Raw genomic sequence first — 19,295 nt, forward strand, 5'->3', positions numbered from 1 at the left:
AATACGTCAAAAATTTGACAACATGTATAAACAATGTATAACCAACAAAAAAAATGTATAAATAATATCAGTAAAAAGGATTACTTTATCTTTCAAAAATTAGTAAAAAGTATATGAAACAGACAAATAAAATTATGCAATTATATTAAAATTTCGAACTGGAACTTCATTTTAACTTTTGTCTAGTTGCTCAGTAAAATGCTTTGTATCTTACAAACATTTATTACAAGACTTTTGTATAAATTAAAACGAATTTTACTATTTTAAATAAAATATCAATAGTAAAATATTTAGAAAATAATTGCGGTGTCAATATCATTTGAATTGAATTTAAGTTCAATATAGTAAAAACCAAAAAAATCCCCAAAAAACAACAGATTTAATAAAGCAAGTAATGCAGTTTCGGTTTTAGCAGCTCCTAACTCGCAACACCTTGCTAATTCCACCTTATACACATCAAAACTTTATGGCAATGAATAATCCGCCTCGTTGTCGATACGGATGGTTCCCCTAGACTAACCCATAATTTTTTTAACCCATGAATTGTCGTAGTATATCATGTAGCAATTTTTTTGTCGTGCAAGCAATGAAACCGAATTATATAAAACGATTCGAAATTGCATTTTCAGTCAATTCATGTAGTAGTCATTTTCCGTCCTCTTAGACCATCACATGTCTAGAAACAGTTGATTCATTAAGTGCTAGACTGTTTGAAAATATTTTGAGAGTTAGAACTGAGTTTCCGTTCAATGAGTCTTGCAATTCAGTGTTTTAAATCATAAATCCCTAATATACTAATTCATGAATTAAACAAATTAAGCAAGAAAACTTAGTACAACAGTATCTAATATTGCGAGAAATAACAATTTTGTTGTTTCACAACTAGATTGTCATACCTAGAAAAACTAGTTGTAACATCTAGAAGATAGTTCAGCTTCTAGAAGATACCCTGAAAGAGTAAGGAACTCTCCAGGAAGTACCCATTTTAGCAGCAATTTGGTCAAATCATACAAATAAGGCCACATAAAAATACTCCCAATATATCGCGAAATACTACAAGTTTTCAACATTACAATAATTATAATTTATCATTTTTTCATATTAACATATGCATATTACACTTTAATAGTGATTAATTAAAATAAGAAGCATGATCATCATTATGACATTTTTGTATCATTTCAAGTATCAAAATAATTACCCAGCCTCTTATTCACTCGCTAGGATACTGGACAGTCCTCGACTGTTCTTGTTTGTTTGTACTCGATCAAGTATGTGTTTATTATTGTAACTATAAATGTATTTAGGCAAGAATGTAGAATCCGGTAAGGAATAACTATCCCATCACGCCAAGCTGGGCCGTGTAAGACCGGATATTTTCTGGGATGGCGCATCAACTGGAAATTGGCCAATCGGTAGACTTAATGCCAAAACAACCTTAAACTATAGATTTAGGCACTAAGAATCGAGTTTGACGTGACTAAAATATATATATATATATATATATATATATATATATATATATATATATATATATATATATATAATATATATATATATATATATATATATATATATATATATATATATATAATATATATATATATATACATTATTAGTATCTAGCACTCAATAAAACTAACCGAAACCACAGCCATTTATCTTTTTCATTCTTCGTTTTCTTTGAGCTAATGAGTGTATTTGTTGTAACAATTTAGAATTTTTGCTGACGTTTGGAATCCAGTGCTAGGGGTTTTTATCAGTCAGAAATAATATTATTATTTTCTGCTACGTGAAAATCATTTAAAAACGTTAATAGAACCACTGTTTCACCTGATTGAAATGTACTCAAATATATATTTTGAATATTTTAATACTCGCCAGAAAGTTGTTACTGATAATTCAACAAATTAATACAATACTATAAAAATAATTGTTCTACAAAAAATACTGGAGACTGTCTAGTCAGTATTATAATATCTACACTATCTAGGTCGATCAAGATGTTTTCCAATATTGTTTTCGATTAGGTTTAACAATTTTATTACACGCCTTATCACCATAATAGTTTAAGCATAATTTTAAAATGAAAGTAATAATAATCTTTAACATAATCCATAAATTTCTGTACAGTTATGATGCGCCATTAGCACGGAACCTTTTTGATTAACTTGCAAATGATGTTTTTACCCGTCCCTAAAGTTAACTGAACTAAACACTTCAAAAAAGGGCGAAAACAACTTCATCATATCCATAACAATTATTAACGACACGTTGGCTCACCGCGGGTCCTTTCACCATCAAACTTCAACGAAGCCCTATTTAAATAATGTTTATTTTCAGGTAGTTAAAGACACGGACCTGCTGAAATACCTACTAATAATGATCTTGTCGGGTCTAGCGTACATGGCGGCTTACACGGCAATTACGCTCAACTTCATGCAAGAGAATTATTCGCTGCTGTACGTAGGATGGACCAGTGACAAAGAACAATTTCAGGTAAATGTTGAATTACTCATTTCGTATTAGTTAGATGAACGTGATTTCCGGGGAAATTGCTAATTAAAACTGGGATTATTCCTATTTTAATTTAACGAAATCACTCTCTTATTCTAACTACCTACTATAACATTTTGAATTCAAAAATATTACAAGATCAATGCTCAAAAAAATGTAAATGTAGAAATGTAAGTGCCCTGTTTATTATATATATTTTCAGCGTAATGTGTTTCTCGATGTTTGCACATCGTTTGCACTCGAAGTTAATTGCCAATATATAAATAATTAATTTTTAAAAAGATATAAACTTAGTATAACATTTATGTAACAATATTAATACCTATAGTAATAGTTTAATAGTATTTTGTTATTTAAAGTATGTATGTATTTTAATCAACGATACTTGTTAGTAAAAATGCGAGACATTAATGTATGCTACTGTTAAACATCCTAACCTAACTGTTAAATTCGATGGTTTTGCCTTTCTCAGTAACATTTTCGACATTTTTTAACTTTAATATCCCATTTGAAGAAACCTTCTGACGAAATCCATTAAATATATTTAGGAATTTGTATTGCTGCTACTCCATAATATGTTCATTGTCCAAAAAGACTTATAATATATGATATATATAATATAGCAAAAATACGAAAAAAAATGGGCAGAAAATTAAACAGATAAGTTTTCTGTGGCGTATTGTAACTGGCGATGTGTAAAAGTGTATCTACTTCGATAATCCCAAGCACAAAAAACTATGAGTTATCCGAGGAAGAGCATCTGCATCGACACCGAAGCTGGATATTCATTATCATAAAGTATTGCTATAAACATGGCGGAATAAGCAAGGCATAGCAGTGTATGTAATCTATAATATCATGGGGAATATATATTACGAGTTGCTACAGGCTAATTAAATTGCAGATGTTTACCATTATCAATTGAACTAAACTAGTGAAGTATTGTTGCATAAAAGACTAGCATTCCGCCATACGTTGCAAGAGTTGTGAAAGATATATCGTTGCAGCTTGAATGGGAAGTTCTGTTACGTCCCGTATAATTACTAGACATAGTACCTCCTGATTACTACTTTCTCAGATCGATGCAGCATGACTTAGCTGGCACATTGTTTCAAGATATGGATAAGATGCGAAAGTGGCTTCACACAAAACAACATCTTCCTTTCGACACGCTATCGTCATATTACCGTAAATTAATACACATTATACTAATTATTTTCAATAACTATGCCTTTCTTAAGTGAAAAAATTAAAAGAATACACGCAAGCACCTAGCAATTGATGCAGAGTATTGTTATAGTATGTTTTCAGAGTAGCATGTACAGAAACTCAATTTGAAACAAAGTTTGTCTGCCTACTAGTAAATGATATGAGGGTAGAGGTCAGGATAATTCGTTGACAACACACATATGTTACAAGTTATGTTCGGTATTACTGAGAAAGTCTAAAATGTATGAACCGAGAAAGCCAAATTTGGGATACTTGAGAAAAAAGTATGCATAACATAACCGTAATTCACAAATTAATTTATTACTATTGTTCTGTTGTACTTGCATTAATAGACAAGCAAGGTGACTACGGGATTAAGACATCAGTATTTATTTAAAAAAAATTAAATAACAACTTTAAAACAATTAAAACTGCTTAAAACTATACAATTTAAGCTAAAGTTAAGAATACACTTATACACTAAACAAGCTCGTCCGGTTTGATTCGCTTCAATGGTCTAATTGCCTGTGCGCTGTCCAGTAGCTATATTGCTTCCACGTCGCTGTGCTTTAGCAACCTTATTTTATGTTTTAAAGCGAAATCTTGAATCACTTCTTCGTTGATTACGTAGCGATAATGATTGTAAGTAGTTAATAGTACAACTTTGTTTTGACTGCGTTAGATTACTAGTTGGTTATATGTTTTAGTGCAATCCCATATTTGAACTCCATAGGTCCAAATAGGCTTTATTGACTGATAAACCAATCTTTTTGATTTTAGTTGTTGAGAATATTTTAGGACTAACATCTACAATTGCTTTATTTTGAATTTGATCTGATCTGCTTCTTGTTTAACATGATATCTCCAATTTAACCTACCATCGAGATGAAAGTCGAGGTATCTAACAGATGCTGTTTGACAAACGGGCATCTGCCAAGTAATATAATTAGGTTTTTATCGTTTCGCCTAATCGCAAAATTAACACGGATATATTTGGAGCTATTAAACTGTATGTTCTATTCTCTAGTCCATTTGTAGATCTTGTTATACTACTTATACATTTTTTACAACTTTAGTAAGCGATATGTATTTTGCAATAATAACTGTGTCGTCAGCCAATGTTTAAATTACTGTTTCTTTGTTCTTGTGATATCAGCAGTATAGAGCAAGTATTGGAGTGGTTTTAAAACACTATCTTGGGCACCCACATTAAATGATGCTAATATCAAGGAAGGTGGGTTACTTCAAATACTTCGACCCGTAAAAAGATCCTAAGTTAATGTTTGGAGAATAACCTAAAAGGAGTCTTGATAAGCTCTGGGATGCTTGTTGCATTAAGTTAACTTCAAACTTGATTTTCATATTTGAGACTACATTTTGAAACTGGTATATTTTGCTGAACTTAAAATGTCTAAATAGTTTACAAATCTTCAATGTTATTTCTTATTTCGATGGGCCATTTTCTTACACATTACTCTACTTCTTACACATTACTCTACTCACTCCAAGTTCTTTTTAGAATAAAAAATCTAATATGTATATAACATCATAAAACACCACAACTTAACATTTACAAATAATAAACGTTGTTCATTTGAAATTTATTTTATGCATATTTGTAACTGCGCAAGAATCATAGCATTTGATAACAATTTATGGATAAAACAGTAATAAAATTTAAGTTTTTCAACTTTCTTCTACATATGGAACTTACATTTAATCATTTAACACATAATAGCAATAACCCAAAAGATATTACCGCCGTTGCTTGGCCAAAAATTTACATTTTACCTGAAGACGAATACGAAAAGCGTAATTTAAACAGCCGGATCCCTCAAATGATCTGCTCTTTTCTCGCGGAATAGCTTAAAAATACATTTTTCCAGCCCGGCTCCCATTACATTAGAACTTTTTACGTCTTAAAATGCCAACAATAAATTAAAGATACTAAACGAATACGATAAATTTAATTCTATTTCCTTTTTTTCGGCAAATTTAAGACTGTAAAGAAAAGGAAGGTGCTCTAATTTTGGGATCCAAGGCTATTGAAAGTAATGGTTGTTATACTTATTTTTACTAAATCTATGGATTACAATATGTATTGCTATTTTTAATATTGTTTGTTGTGGAACCTATCCTATGTGACAAACTAATTCAGAACAATATCCCCCTGAAATCTACAACTAAATGGTAGTGTGTACTCTGAAAGGGTGTCAGCTTGTCACAGTGTATCTACAAAGTAGTTAAACGTGCACGATGTCAATAAAATGAGTAGGCTTACAGCGTGATAGAATAGCCTAGTCATGATTTTGATTAATTCTCATTTAATGACGGTTATGTTTCATGCGGTTCTCATTTAATGACCCTTATTATCACGCTAATTAGATATTGAAAAAATATCATCGGTGCCAATAAGACTACATGACAAATAATCCCTAAAATCGAAATGATTTTGATTAAAATTTGTTAAATTGATTTCTGGCAGTTCCAACTACAAGAAATGTTTCGTTCTTTCATAAAATATTCAATAACATTAATTCATCTCAATAATCCTCTATACCTCATAAAATCAAGTTCATTCAATAACATTCAACAATTTTCATAAAATATGTGCTGGGCCCACTCCAATCATAATTTGACATCAGTTATCAGTTAAATAACAACTACTTTTTCACATTTCAAAAGTAAGTACATATCCTTATAAATAATCTTGTTTGAAAATGGCTTCACCGCTTAACTCTTCCTGTACATCTTTACCTTTCCACGTCCTCCATCTATACCTTTCCTTCTGCCTCTTTATCTACCTTATTTTGTACCGTATCCTCTACCTCTACCTCTTCTATTCCTCTATTTCTTTCTCTAGATCTTCCTCCAACTCCTCCTATACTTCATCCTTTGCTTCTTCTACTTTTTCATTGCTATATAATTTAATGCACATTTTTAACAAAATATATAACCAGTTTCTTTGTAATTGATTACATATAACATTTAATACATTGAAAGGAAATTTGAAAAAAAAATGTGATGAAAAATGATGCAAGCAGAAAAGCATGACAACATGTTCAATACAAATTGCCCCTTTTATTATAGCCTATCAGTTGATTCTGCATAAACTGACGCATTTTACAAAAATACTCAAATGTGACTAGATATGGCCCTAACAAACCATTAATTAATCAACAACGCCTTGAAAGTATTCTGCCTAAAGTTTCACAGGAATAGTTTCGACTTCACAAAAAAAAAACTCACCAAATCAACCCACAGTCATTAAAACTTTAATAAAAGGATAACAGCCGCAAGCACTAACTGAAACTTTCAAAATACATACTTTAGACGTATTATTGAAAGCCGACAGCCGGATAATAAAGTTTTGAAAAGGTCGATAATTTGAGTTAACTCACTACATCTCAACTAAAAACCGATTCTCAGCGCGCTAATTATCTTTTTGTTGCGTTTTGCAGGCCTGTAAATATTTGTGGTGGGACTACGTAACGGAAACAGGGGAGTTCTTCATTTTGATCTTTGGCATACATTTAGCCTACGCTAGCAGAAACGCAAGAACGCAGTATCATGTAAGTATCCACTATTAATTACAAATACATGAAATATGAGTAATAAATATAATAGTTAATTGAATATTAAACATAGATGTTACTTCTAGAGGTCCGGTGACAATACTATGGTTGTAAGATGACATCAGATCCGATGTTATTTTGAAAGTTTTGAATCGTTGTTATGATGAAATAACGTTTATACGTATTGGATAATCGCTCGATTCGTATCAGGATTGCCAATAAAATAACTTTAAATAATAATAAATTATTAATAAATTTAATAAGAATTGATAATCTGCATTTGTTTAAAATGTTGTTAAATTAGTTCTAACAGGTCAATTGAAAAGTCCGTGGCCTACCATAGTAAAACACATTTTTTTTCGCAAAATTAGTTTTTAATTCAACAGAATTCCCTTCAAGAGTGATATATTGATTATAGCGACGCTGCAACAAAACGCTTCAAAATAGGCCTCAGTTTCGGTGAGTACCTCTTCATTCGACGAAAATGTCATTCCAATGAGCAGTTTTTGAGACCTGAGAACAGGAAATAGTCGCTATTCCAGATATATATATATATCCAGATCTGCAGAATACGGTGGATCAGGAAGCAATTCGAAGCCCAATTAATGGATTTTTGCCATCGTTTTCACTGACTTGTGACATAGTGCATTGTATTGGTGAAGCATCACTTTCGTTTTCTTCAAATGCGGCCGTTTTCGGCGATTTCGTCCTTCAAACGGTCCAATAACTCTATATAATAATCGCTGTTAATGGTCCTTCCTTTTTCAAGGCAGCCAATGCAAATTATTCCATACGCATCCCAAAATACAGACGCGATAACCTTGCCAACCGACTGTTGCGTTTTCCCACGCTTTGAAAACATCTCTCATTCTCTCAAACAAACACATTCTCGTATGCAGTCGACACGGATGACTACCGATTGGACTTCGGAATGAAATGATGGATCCATGTTTCATCCGTTGTTACACATCGACGCAAAAACTCAGGTTTATTACACTTACAATACTGCTCCTAATCATCAACTCGTCGTCGTTTTTGGTCAAAAGTGAGCTCGCGCGGCACCTACTTTTCACAGAGCTTTCTAGTACCCAAATATTCATAAATGATATGATGTACACGTTCAGTTGATATCTTTAGAGTGTCTGCTATTTCATTAAATTTCAATTTGCGGTCATTCGAAATTATCTTGTGGATTTTTTTAATGTTTTCGTATGTTAACAATTTCTTTTGGACGTCCACTGCGTTCACCGTTTTCGGTGCTCATTTCGCCACATCTAAACTTAGCATACCAATCCTCGATTTTCATGGAACAGTGTCCGGAAGCTCGGCATCAAACCAAATTTTGGCTTCAACTGTATTTTTTTTCTTCAAAAAGCAATATTTTATCAACACGCGAAATTCCTTTTTATCAATTTTTTTCACAATAACAAAAGTTGCTTCACTCAAAATACTATAATTCATAAACTAATGATCCGACATCTGTCCAATTTATACATGCATCTTTTGAGGGTTAGGGCTAACTAAAACCCTATGGTTTTAATTCTAGTAGCGCCATCTATGTGTCAGGCCGGGGACTTTTCAATTCACCTGTTAATAGAAATTTTATTGTTAAAATATTTTTGTGGTATAATACCTTGAAAGCGTAAGAGTATGAAATTGTTCTGTACAATATGGGTTATGCTAAACCACGTCTTTTGAAGACAACAGTTATATGTTTGATCAAGAGTAACCCACTTTAGCTATCACGAGCGAAATATATCTGGTGATGTGACTAGTTCTGGGTATTCTACTTTTTTATTGGCACAGGATACTCCGGTAGATTCACCGCTATATTTTAATGCCTCACAACATTGACAAACTACTATCGTTTCTCCAGTTATTACTAACTTGTTTCTGTTTCCGTATCGTAATGGATTGGTGCTCGTTCCTGGATCACAGAGGCACTTCTTCTTCCCATGGGAATCTTGGCGTCCTTCATCTTCTGCCGCTCTCCTCTACACTTCGATACCCAGAAGCTCGCGCTCGACTGTCTAAAATTAGTTTGGGTAACCTATGGTCTTCCATTCTTACCACAAGGAGATTATATAATTCTTGATTAGATATAGTTCATCCGATGTTATTGTCTCTAATTGATCCCATGATCTTTCTCAATACCTCTCTTTTTAAGACATAGTTTCCATAACTTGCGATAGGCCCTCTTATTGTTTTGTAGACTCTCAGTTTGTTATTACGGTATAGTTTTTTAGATTTCATTACATGAATATTGTGAGACAGACTTTATGGGCTCTGTTTATACTTCTGCAAATTGTTCCATCTTCCGTACCCGCTCAATACAGTTCCACTCCCAGGTATATAAAGTGATCCACCGACTCAATATTATTTTCTACTGTGATCCGTGATCAGATATTTTCTTTATTAAAGTATTTGTTTCACTCGGGTTCATTTCAAGGCTAATGTTAGTATGTTGGTTTGGTTCTCAATATACTTGGCTTGCCGCTTCTGCTCTTCAGCCCATAATATTAGTGACCTCCGCATAGGCAACCAGCTGTAGCGTCTTGCTGGTTAGCACCTTTTCCTTGCCGATATCTACCTGCTTCACAAAATTATATTAAATAGGACAAGGGCCAGCCATCTCCCTTCTTTAAGATGATGATGATGTTTCCATTAAATGGTTTTGGATTAGTACCGCCTCTAACATGTCTTTCTTCGTTCTTTTATCATTCTGATTAGTTTATGCGGTATCCCTAATTTGATCAACATATGGTACAGTTTAAACAAACAATCAATCGAGTTATATACGTGTTTTTATATTATATATCTCGTGTTTCTAGGTTTTTTATAATATTTGTTTTACTGTAAATTGCTGATCCACTATGGACTTACCACGCCTGAAACCTGATTGATATTCGCCAATTATATTTTCTGCAAGAGATTGTAGGCGTTGGTTAATAATGCATGTGAGAATTTTGTACGCAATGGATAGAAAAGATACAGGAGCATTATGTCTGTGGAATCGCTCATATATGTTTGCGTCGACTTTGCGTCGATTATTTTATTTTATGTGCACGAGCTCGTTGCATTATAAGTATATCTACTTCATTTTCAGTCACTCTCGAACGCAACTTTGACATACCAATACGATTATTATTATTTTCTGTCTCTGGATAGTCATTAATTAGCCATTTCAACGATTTACCTTAGAACAATAGAATATGGGAAGATTGGCACCAGATTGGCAAAGGACACTCATTGATTTATAATAAATACGAACAAGAAATAACACCAAACGAACTGAAATAATTACACAACGATTATAGTGGTGCACACAGCTATAAAAATCATCTGAAGCTACCAATATATAAGACACTACCAGAATCACACAATTGATTTCGAAAGAAAATAAATACACAGGACAATATATTTAGTCTAAGACAAGCAATAGCGAAAATACAGTGAGTTCAAAGAATACAAATAGTACACCTCCAAAACAACGATATATCTAGTTATCATAGATTTGAAAAAAGTATTTAACAGAGTAAGAAAAATCTTATAGCAATATTGGAACAAATGAGATAAATAGGGATGTAAAGGAATAAATGAGAAAAATAAAATATCTTTGGAAAAAAGGGAAAGGGAACAGGATAAGGATGAAAAGTAAAAAGAACTCAACATAGAACCACTAGAAAAGCATATACAAAAGAATCAACTTAATAACAGCATCAAAGAACCTCCTAACGCGCCTTCATAAAATACTAATACAACTGTGGCTAAAGATAAGGCGTGTTAAAGCTAATGAAATAAAATCTGTCCATGTAACATTTACTCTGCGCAGAAGAACATGCTCAGTGAATGTTAATATCAATAAGTATCAACTTCCCCAAGCCGGGATGTTAAACATATTGGCATGAATCTGAACCGACGCTCAACCTAAAATAAGTACAAACAAGAGTACAAATTAGACTTAAACTATATCAAATGTATTGGCTTATTAAGCGCAAATCCAAGTTATCATTTTATTACAAGGTATTACTATACGAATCAATAAATAAATTTATTTGGTCATATGGAATTCGACTATGGAGCATATATCCCTATAGAACTCCTAACAAGTATAATTTAAAATGTTTGCGTTAGAGTGTTAGTTAACTTTAATAGGGTGTTAGTGGTAGTGCCCAAGGTGCTCACTAATCAACTAAATATGCTAATTCAGAGTAAAGTGCATAGACTAAAACGTTTTAGACTATCCGATCTGGTAATAGGACATATAAAGTCCAGAATAAAATTTAAAATAGAACTAAGTGAGATGGTATTTTACACACAAGATCACTAAATGAAACATGTCGTGTAGATATTGTATTCATAAAACATGTTTATTACCCACTGGGCAGATTGTTGAACCACTAAAGGTAATATTTTTTTAAAAATTGTTGTAGCTCTTAAAATGTTAAAAGGTCAAAAAAGACAAGTTAAGATAGTATGAGATGCAAGGACAGAAAGAAGAAGGGCCAAGGAAGTTATTGACCAACTGAGCATAATAACAGCGTTTTCAATGTACATTTAACCAATTTTAAACTATATATGATCAAACAAAATGCAATACGATATCTTTTAAATTTTCAAACCTCCTCTTCTTCAGTACTTGATTTATTTTGATTACTTATTACCTCTAATTATTGTGTGATTGTTGATTTGGTATACCAAGTCTTTCGTCAATTTTTAACCGGATTTTAACAATACAAAAGTAGTCTTTACAATACGAATTTAATTTTCAATTGACGGTAACTTTCTTCATACAAAACTATAAAAACAAAGGCAATTTTCAACAACGGTTATAAGCCTTTACTATTATATTATTTTTTGTCTTTAAAACAAGATCTCACAATTGTTACTTAATTGCAGACACTTTTCTCTTTTTTCATTTTTTTCCGTCCAATTTTAAGACTATTCAGTTTATGATTCAGTTTTATTATTCTCCTAAATATTCTCGGCTGGTGTTATATGTTGCGCTTACTGATTTGGACTTTCGTTTAAAAATACGCTATTTAATAATTTTAATTTTAATTTAATAATTTAATTTTTTTAACAAGCCAGCGAAGTATTACAGTAATACTTCCTTTCAATAATTGGACGTTATAACGTAAACATATTTCTTTTACTTCTATTCTAAATATATAGTAACAATTTATTGATTATAACAACAAAATTCTAACTTCAAATCGACTGTATTGAACGAAAGGACATTTAATTATCTATTAATATCATCCATAAAAGACATTTATGACTAAACACCACACCTGATAGATATGTTTTCTTTGCTAACATCTTAAATCGATATATTACATATTACTCATATTAGTTATTAATTTATTTTCTCTCATTTTATTTAAATGCCATCATTACAGTTTCCTCTGTAATGTATATTAAAAACTTGCATGTATTCTGATAATTTTTTAACTTTGAAAAGTCATTTGTTAAGAAAATTTGGTACAATATATGTTAATTAAAATAATTTCCATTATGTTCAACAACTTTTCCCCATTTTTCATTTTTCACTTTCACACATTTTTGAATAAGTTGCAATCAGCATGGCGCTATGTTTGGTAAATTCGCTGGGTGCTGCAAAATGTTCAATTCGAGCTGCAGTATTGGATCCTTCACAACTCTTTCAACGTGTGGTCAATCATCAAGAGTATAATTTTCAGCTGTTACTGTTGTTGCTGTTATTAATTTTTTTCACAACGATACTCATGCTCGTTGTGGATTTTTGCCATCGTAGGCGTTTAAAAACAGTTGATTCATCACCTCCTTAAGCTATCTGAAAGTTCCTTGAGAGCTTGAGGTGAGTATTCGCCTAAGAGACCTTGTAATTGATACGATTACATCATTTGTCCTTAATATGCATATATATTTCGAGCAATTTCTCTTTTTGAAATTTCCCGAAAAGATTTAACTAACTAAAATAACTGAACTGAACAAATGAACACAAAAATGTATTGAGACAAGATATAATTATTACTACAATGTTGTTATTAAAATTATGGAACAGATAATTCAAACAGTTCCATCAATATACGTCAGAATGGAGAAAACGTACCAAAAAGCAATACGTAGCAACAAAAAATTAAAACATATGATATATATCAAAACTATTGCTGTGCTATTATTATGGTAAAATCGAGGAGTTAAAAAGACAGCCTAAGCATCTATTATTAACAATATAACAAAACAGACATTATATCCACTTGTCTATAAAATCAAGCTCATCTTGTTGGTCTACACATGGTATTATATTATTTTGTATTAATATATTTTATTAACATCTTTGTTGAAAATGTTCTATTGGTTAAGAAGCCTTAAGCCAAAATATTAATTATAAGTATTATTATAATTATAATAAGGTTTTTAATTGATGGTACTTTACAAACAACATTTTAAAGGGTAACAAAATCTTTTCATGTAGTATAATCACATTTACCTTCATTGTCATTTTGCCATAGCCTCATAGGGACACATTTTGTGTTTAAACTGTAAATGTAATATTTTCATGATTTTCTCAGTTGTATTCCTGTAAATAATAATATATATGAACAGAAATGCTTTATATAAATAATTGTATACGTACTAGGTAATAGCAATGCTAAGTCACACTCACATCCTAAATCTAGCTAACTTGGGTTGTTTCTTCCAAGGAAAACTACGTCTGGTCTTTTACTTTTGCACATACACTGGATACACAACAGTTTTGAGGATGAAGATATATTCTAATCAATTAATATTGATTATAATTAAATGCTAATTGTATTTTGTCAGAGAAACAAAAATGGCATCGTAAACAAACTGAAACAAACAATCGCGTTATCGAAATCACCCAATCAAATGTCTTTGTGGGCCAACTTAAATGAAGCAATCAAAAAGTGGTCAGCAGTGAACGGACCACGCAAAACGTTTTCTCGGTTTCGCCTATTTAAGTAAAGCCTCTATATATACTATATAAAGTCCAACTTCAATTCACATAAATCATCGACATTTCATGACAAACTGGTGTTTAATTCCCACGGTTGTCACCATGTAATGAAAATGATAATCATAATGGAAGGAATTGCGCTTTCAATTGCTTTTCTATGTATCCAACCATATATGGTCACGATCTGGTCTCCAGGGCTAATAACTAATTACTGACATCAAAAACTTGCTCCATGGAAAGAGTTTTATCATCACAATGAAATAATAATCTTCAATAACGAACTAAATATCGAAGTTAAAGATTTTCAAATCAAAGAGAAATCGTTCTACGAAAAAAGTTTACCAAATTGGAGGGGCACTTGGTTGAATTTGCATCATTACAGTAGAATATTTTAATTAATAAAGTTGAAATCTTAATCCACTCAAAAAATAATATATATATATATATATATATATATATATATATATAAACAATTATAAAATAATAATAAACAATAATAAATAATATATAAATAAACAATACATAACATTCAATCATCCCCATTAATCAGGATAATCTCCTGTAAAAGAGATCGTACTTTAATAACAGGAGCCAAATAGCCAGGAACCGATATCAAATAGAGTTATAAAACATTATTTATTAGCAATTTAATGAAGGTCGTTAAACGAGAACTTTTATAATTACATCCGAGTTTGACTCGACCATGCTCGTCTTGTAATTGTCGTAGCGTCAGTCGGGTCCATCTTATTAATTTAAATTAAATTTTAAGAAAATCGACCCTACAGACTTAATACTATTCCACAATGAAAATACGATCATTAATCTTATCGAGCGACAACAACAACTTGAATGTTAGATGTAGTTACTGGTATCAAATGAATAACAAAGAAAATGGGACGATTCTAATTAAATACATATAATCGATAACATTTTTAGGTTTTAGTTCTGACTCAGCTCATTCTCTAAGGAATTAGGTTTGAATATGATGAAAACCTTATAAATTTATGAATTCAGGGGGATGGCGCGCTCAGGAGATATATCTATGTATGTGTTAATCACTTGTGAACCTGATATCCTAATTAATCATTATCCTTTCATCGAATTAAAAAGTCTTCGGAATCTATCTTGGAATTATTCTAGGTCTCTATGGTGAATTGATGTGATGGTTAGGGGAATTCAGGTGTATAATAATCATCTTCGGGATTTAGGTTGAGTTTGTTCATTACATGACTTTAAGTTAAAAAATATCAACCACATATATAAACCACGGAGAAGGTTTTAGTGGGGTACTGTCTCAAAATATTCTATGATGATATTTGCTATGGTAGGAGATGGGGAACCCACAGCAACGCAAGATGATTGTTCATAGAACTTTTCCCGTAACTAGAAATGTTTGAAGACTGTGTTTTATAAGAGGGAATAGATTCCTTGGCATTTTATTTTTTTCTAACAAGAATTCTAACAAAACTTTCAAAACTAACAAGAATGATTGAGCAGAGCTGTCATTTTAATACATACGCAATGGTAGATGTTAATCCTTGGCGAGGGTTTGTTAGGTATTTTACTATCATCAATCCATAGTTGGCACTTGGGGGGCTATTTACTTCTCAGCCGATACGCTGTTATGGGTAGCAAAACATCGAGCATTTTTCACTAAATCAAGCATCAGGTGGTGATCTGCCGCAGCTGTTCTAGCTTCGGACAATTATATGATCTTCGTCGATATCTTTTTCGAAGCTATTCACTGTTTCTTCTATCCAAAAGGCCGATTTCGTCACAGAAGTCTGGGACGAGTTCATCCATTTAAAACATGTTCTACGTATTCAAAACATGTATTTGCTTTAGGTATCGCATTTAGTCAAAGACCTCAAGCTAACACCTGTTAGGGTGTAACAATGTCCAAGTCTCGGGGCCATATAGAAGAATCGACAAGATAAGCATTCGAAACAAATGAATATTAGTATATTGTAATATTTTGTCTTATCCATAGGCATCTTTATCCATCTTAGAGAGACAAAAGCTCCTCTAGATTGAGCGATTCTTGGTTAGTTACTTCGGCGGCTGATATCAGCGAAATTTTCGACGATTTATAACTCGTATTTAAAGGACAGAATATTGTGTCTGACCGAAGGCCGGTCCTTTTGCGACCTAATCGTGAGATCAATCGACCAATCCAACATTTTATATGGGAAAAAACTTCGGATCATTAGTTTGTAAATTATAGCATTTTGAATGAAGCAACTTCTGTTATTGTGAAAAAAATGGATAAAAAAATTTCGCGTGTTATTTAAAAAGCAATATTTAATTAATTAATTGAAGGGAAAAATACAGTTGAAGCAAAATCTTGGCTTGATGCCGATTTTTCGGACACTGCCCCAGGAAAATCAACCATCAAGGATTGGCATGCTAAGTTGAGATATGGTGAAATGAGTACCGAATATGGTTAACGTAGTGGACGGCCAAAAGTTGAAATTGAATTACCAGACACTCTAAAGATATCAACTAAACGTGTACATCATATCATTTGGATATGAGAAAGCTCTGTGCAAAGTGGGTCCAGCGCGAGCTCACTTTTGAGCAAAAACAACGACGAGTTGATGTTTCGGAATAGTGTTTGAAGATGGTCAAGCGTAATAAACCCGAGTTTTTGCATGGATATGTGACAATAGATGAAACATGGCTCCGCCATTTCGCTCTGAAGTCCAATCGACAGTCATCCGGGTGAGAACGACTCACGAGACTACTCTCCAAAGCGTAGGAAAACGCAAGAGTCGGCTGGCAAGATTATGGAGTCTATATTTTGGGATGCGCATGGAATAACATTAATTGACTACTTTGAAAAAGGAAGGACCATCAACAGCGACTATTACATACCGTTATTCAACAAGACAATGCACCGTGTCACTATACAGCAGTGAAAACGATAGCAAAAACCGATGAATTGGGCTTCTAATTGCTTCCTCATCCACTGTATTCTTCTGCTAAAGCTCACTGGGAAAATTTTCGTCGAATAAAGAGGTGATGGCCGAAACTGATGCCTATTTTGAAGCAAAGGACAAATCGTACTACAAAAATGATATCGAAAATTTGGGGGTCGCTATAATCAGTGTATCACCCTTGAAAGGAATTATGTTGAATGAAAAAAACTAATTTTGGCAAGAAAATATGTTTTACTATGGTAGGCCGGGGACTTTTCAATTGACCTGTTAGTCATTCTGCTATTTGGAACGAAGACAAATCCAATAAATCCAAAACTATGAAAACTGGCCCAGCCGGTCTCTATTTATAAGTGTTCGGACAAACCGGACTTTGTTTTATATATTTAAAAAAATAAAATGTTTTATATATTAGTTACAAGAAAAAGGAAGAAGATTAATAAACATATTTTACAATTATTTAATTTAGATACCGATTACTAGAACAAAACTGCCTTAATAGTTTCTAAAAGAAATAAGAACTCCTCTTAGTCACCTCTAATTTCCGATCTCGATCGAAGTTTTTCCGCACGCGGCAACGGCGAGACCTCCACGAAATCCGGTAACCGAATTTAACGGTGTTCCTTCGAGACGCCGAAATTGGTCTAATCCGATTTTCTCGATGAGACGGAGCCGTGCCGATTGAAATACGAACGATTTCCAGCGGGGCTCGCATTTGTGGGTATCCGGTGTGAATTCCCCGCTTCCCGAGAAATGTCTGCAGCGCGCGCCGCCCACAACGCCGGGGTAGCAATTAACTTTCCAATTAAAATTTAATGTAAATTCTCTTATTTATTTCTCCATAAAATTAAATGCTCCTAAAACGTCTCATGGATTAACTAACTCAAAGATTATAAACATAAATACTTCTGCTCATATTAAACACCCAAAAATTATATCACTACCAGAGATATCTTGTTGCATATTGGCAAAACTTCTTCCATGCAAATAATACGACGGGTATGTATAGTTCACTTTACATACTAAGTCTTGTCCGTTATATTTCAATGTACTATACCTTTTGTTTTGCGACGGTTAAAATAAGCAATCGATATTAAGTATGATCTCTCAGCCTTCGAATGAGTCGTTGGTGCTCGATTGGAACGTCTAAACGAAAAGAGCTCAATTTTTTAACGTTCAATGAGCCACATTATTCACGGCAATGGCGGCATACACAAAATATAGTAAAACATTATCAGTAAAGAGAAATAGTAGGCCAAACCCAAAGTTAACTGACAGAGACAGGGATTGTGACCAGACATCATAAAAATCTCACGAGAAAAACAGTACGACAGAGCTCCATGATGTTGTAGCGACCTTGAGGCATGTCCACTATTACATAGTGGAATAACAGCCTACAAAATACCCAGAAATATAATCCCAGATGTTGAACACTAAGCTACTGCTGAACTAGAACCCGATAAAGAATAGCTGGCAACCCCGAGACATTAAAATGCTAACATTATAAATTTTATAACTTTATAACGGAAGCCAAGTAAACAGTGCAACCTGGCATAAATCATAAAATGCAAAATCATAAAACCTGGACCTGGACAATTGGGAGAAATGACAAACGGTCGAGTAAATCTTCAATCCCACAGCCGAGCAAAGTTTCGTTATGATTTAAGCGGCAATACCGTAACATTCAGATGGCGCTTTCATTCAAATAACTGGCTAAATTACTGCCAATTAATATTTCGACATACTCAGTAATAGGAAAATCACTACCACATTTCGAGATGATAATGCGCCTATACATACGGCCAAAAAGGTTCAGTTTTGGTTTAAGGAGCATCATAGTATTATCAAACATCCTCCCTGGCCATCACAATCGCCATACCTCAACATAATTGAACCGTTATGGAGAGTTTTGAAACAGCAAGAGTTTAGATTAAAGAGTGGATTTACATCTCAAATATCATTGAAGCAATTGTCGGATGTTTTGGTACAAGAATGGGACAACATTCCGAAAACTATTCAGATAGGGTAGGAATCTATTCCGTGAAGAATTGCTGCTGCTTTAGAAACAAACGGTAGTTCAAATGCTGATTAAAA

The 19,295-nt window shown here is 32.8% G+C and overlaps 1 protein-coding gene across 4 annotated transcripts in view; it reads left to right on the plus strand.

Annotated features, from left to right (window-relative positions):
• smog (G-protein coupled receptor 158 smog) overlaps positions 1-19,295 on the plus strand; it is a 151,332-nt gene that overhangs the window by 102,313 nt on the left and 29,724 nt on the right. For all 4 annotated transcript variants that reach the window (XM_076414181.1, XM_076414183.1, XM_076414184.1 and 1 more), the window contains exons 7-8: positions 2,344-2,499; positions 7,188-7,298. In XM_076414181.1, the coding sequence (XP_076270296.1) occupies positions 2,344-2,499; positions 7,188-7,298 (267 nt within the window). The remainder of the gene's footprint in view (positions 1-2,343; positions 2,500-7,187; positions 7,299-19,295) is intronic.

The sequence above is a fragment of the Rhynchophorus ferrugineus genome, unplaced genomic scaffold (assembly GCF_030347505.1).
Source record: "Rhynchophorus ferrugineus isolate W39M unplaced genomic scaffold, kcgeb_rfMv2 rfM9, whole genome shotgun sequence".
In the NCBI taxonomy this organism is placed as follows: domain Eukaryota; kingdom Metazoa; phylum Arthropoda; class Insecta; order Coleoptera; family Curculionidae; genus Rhynchophorus; species Rhynchophorus ferrugineus.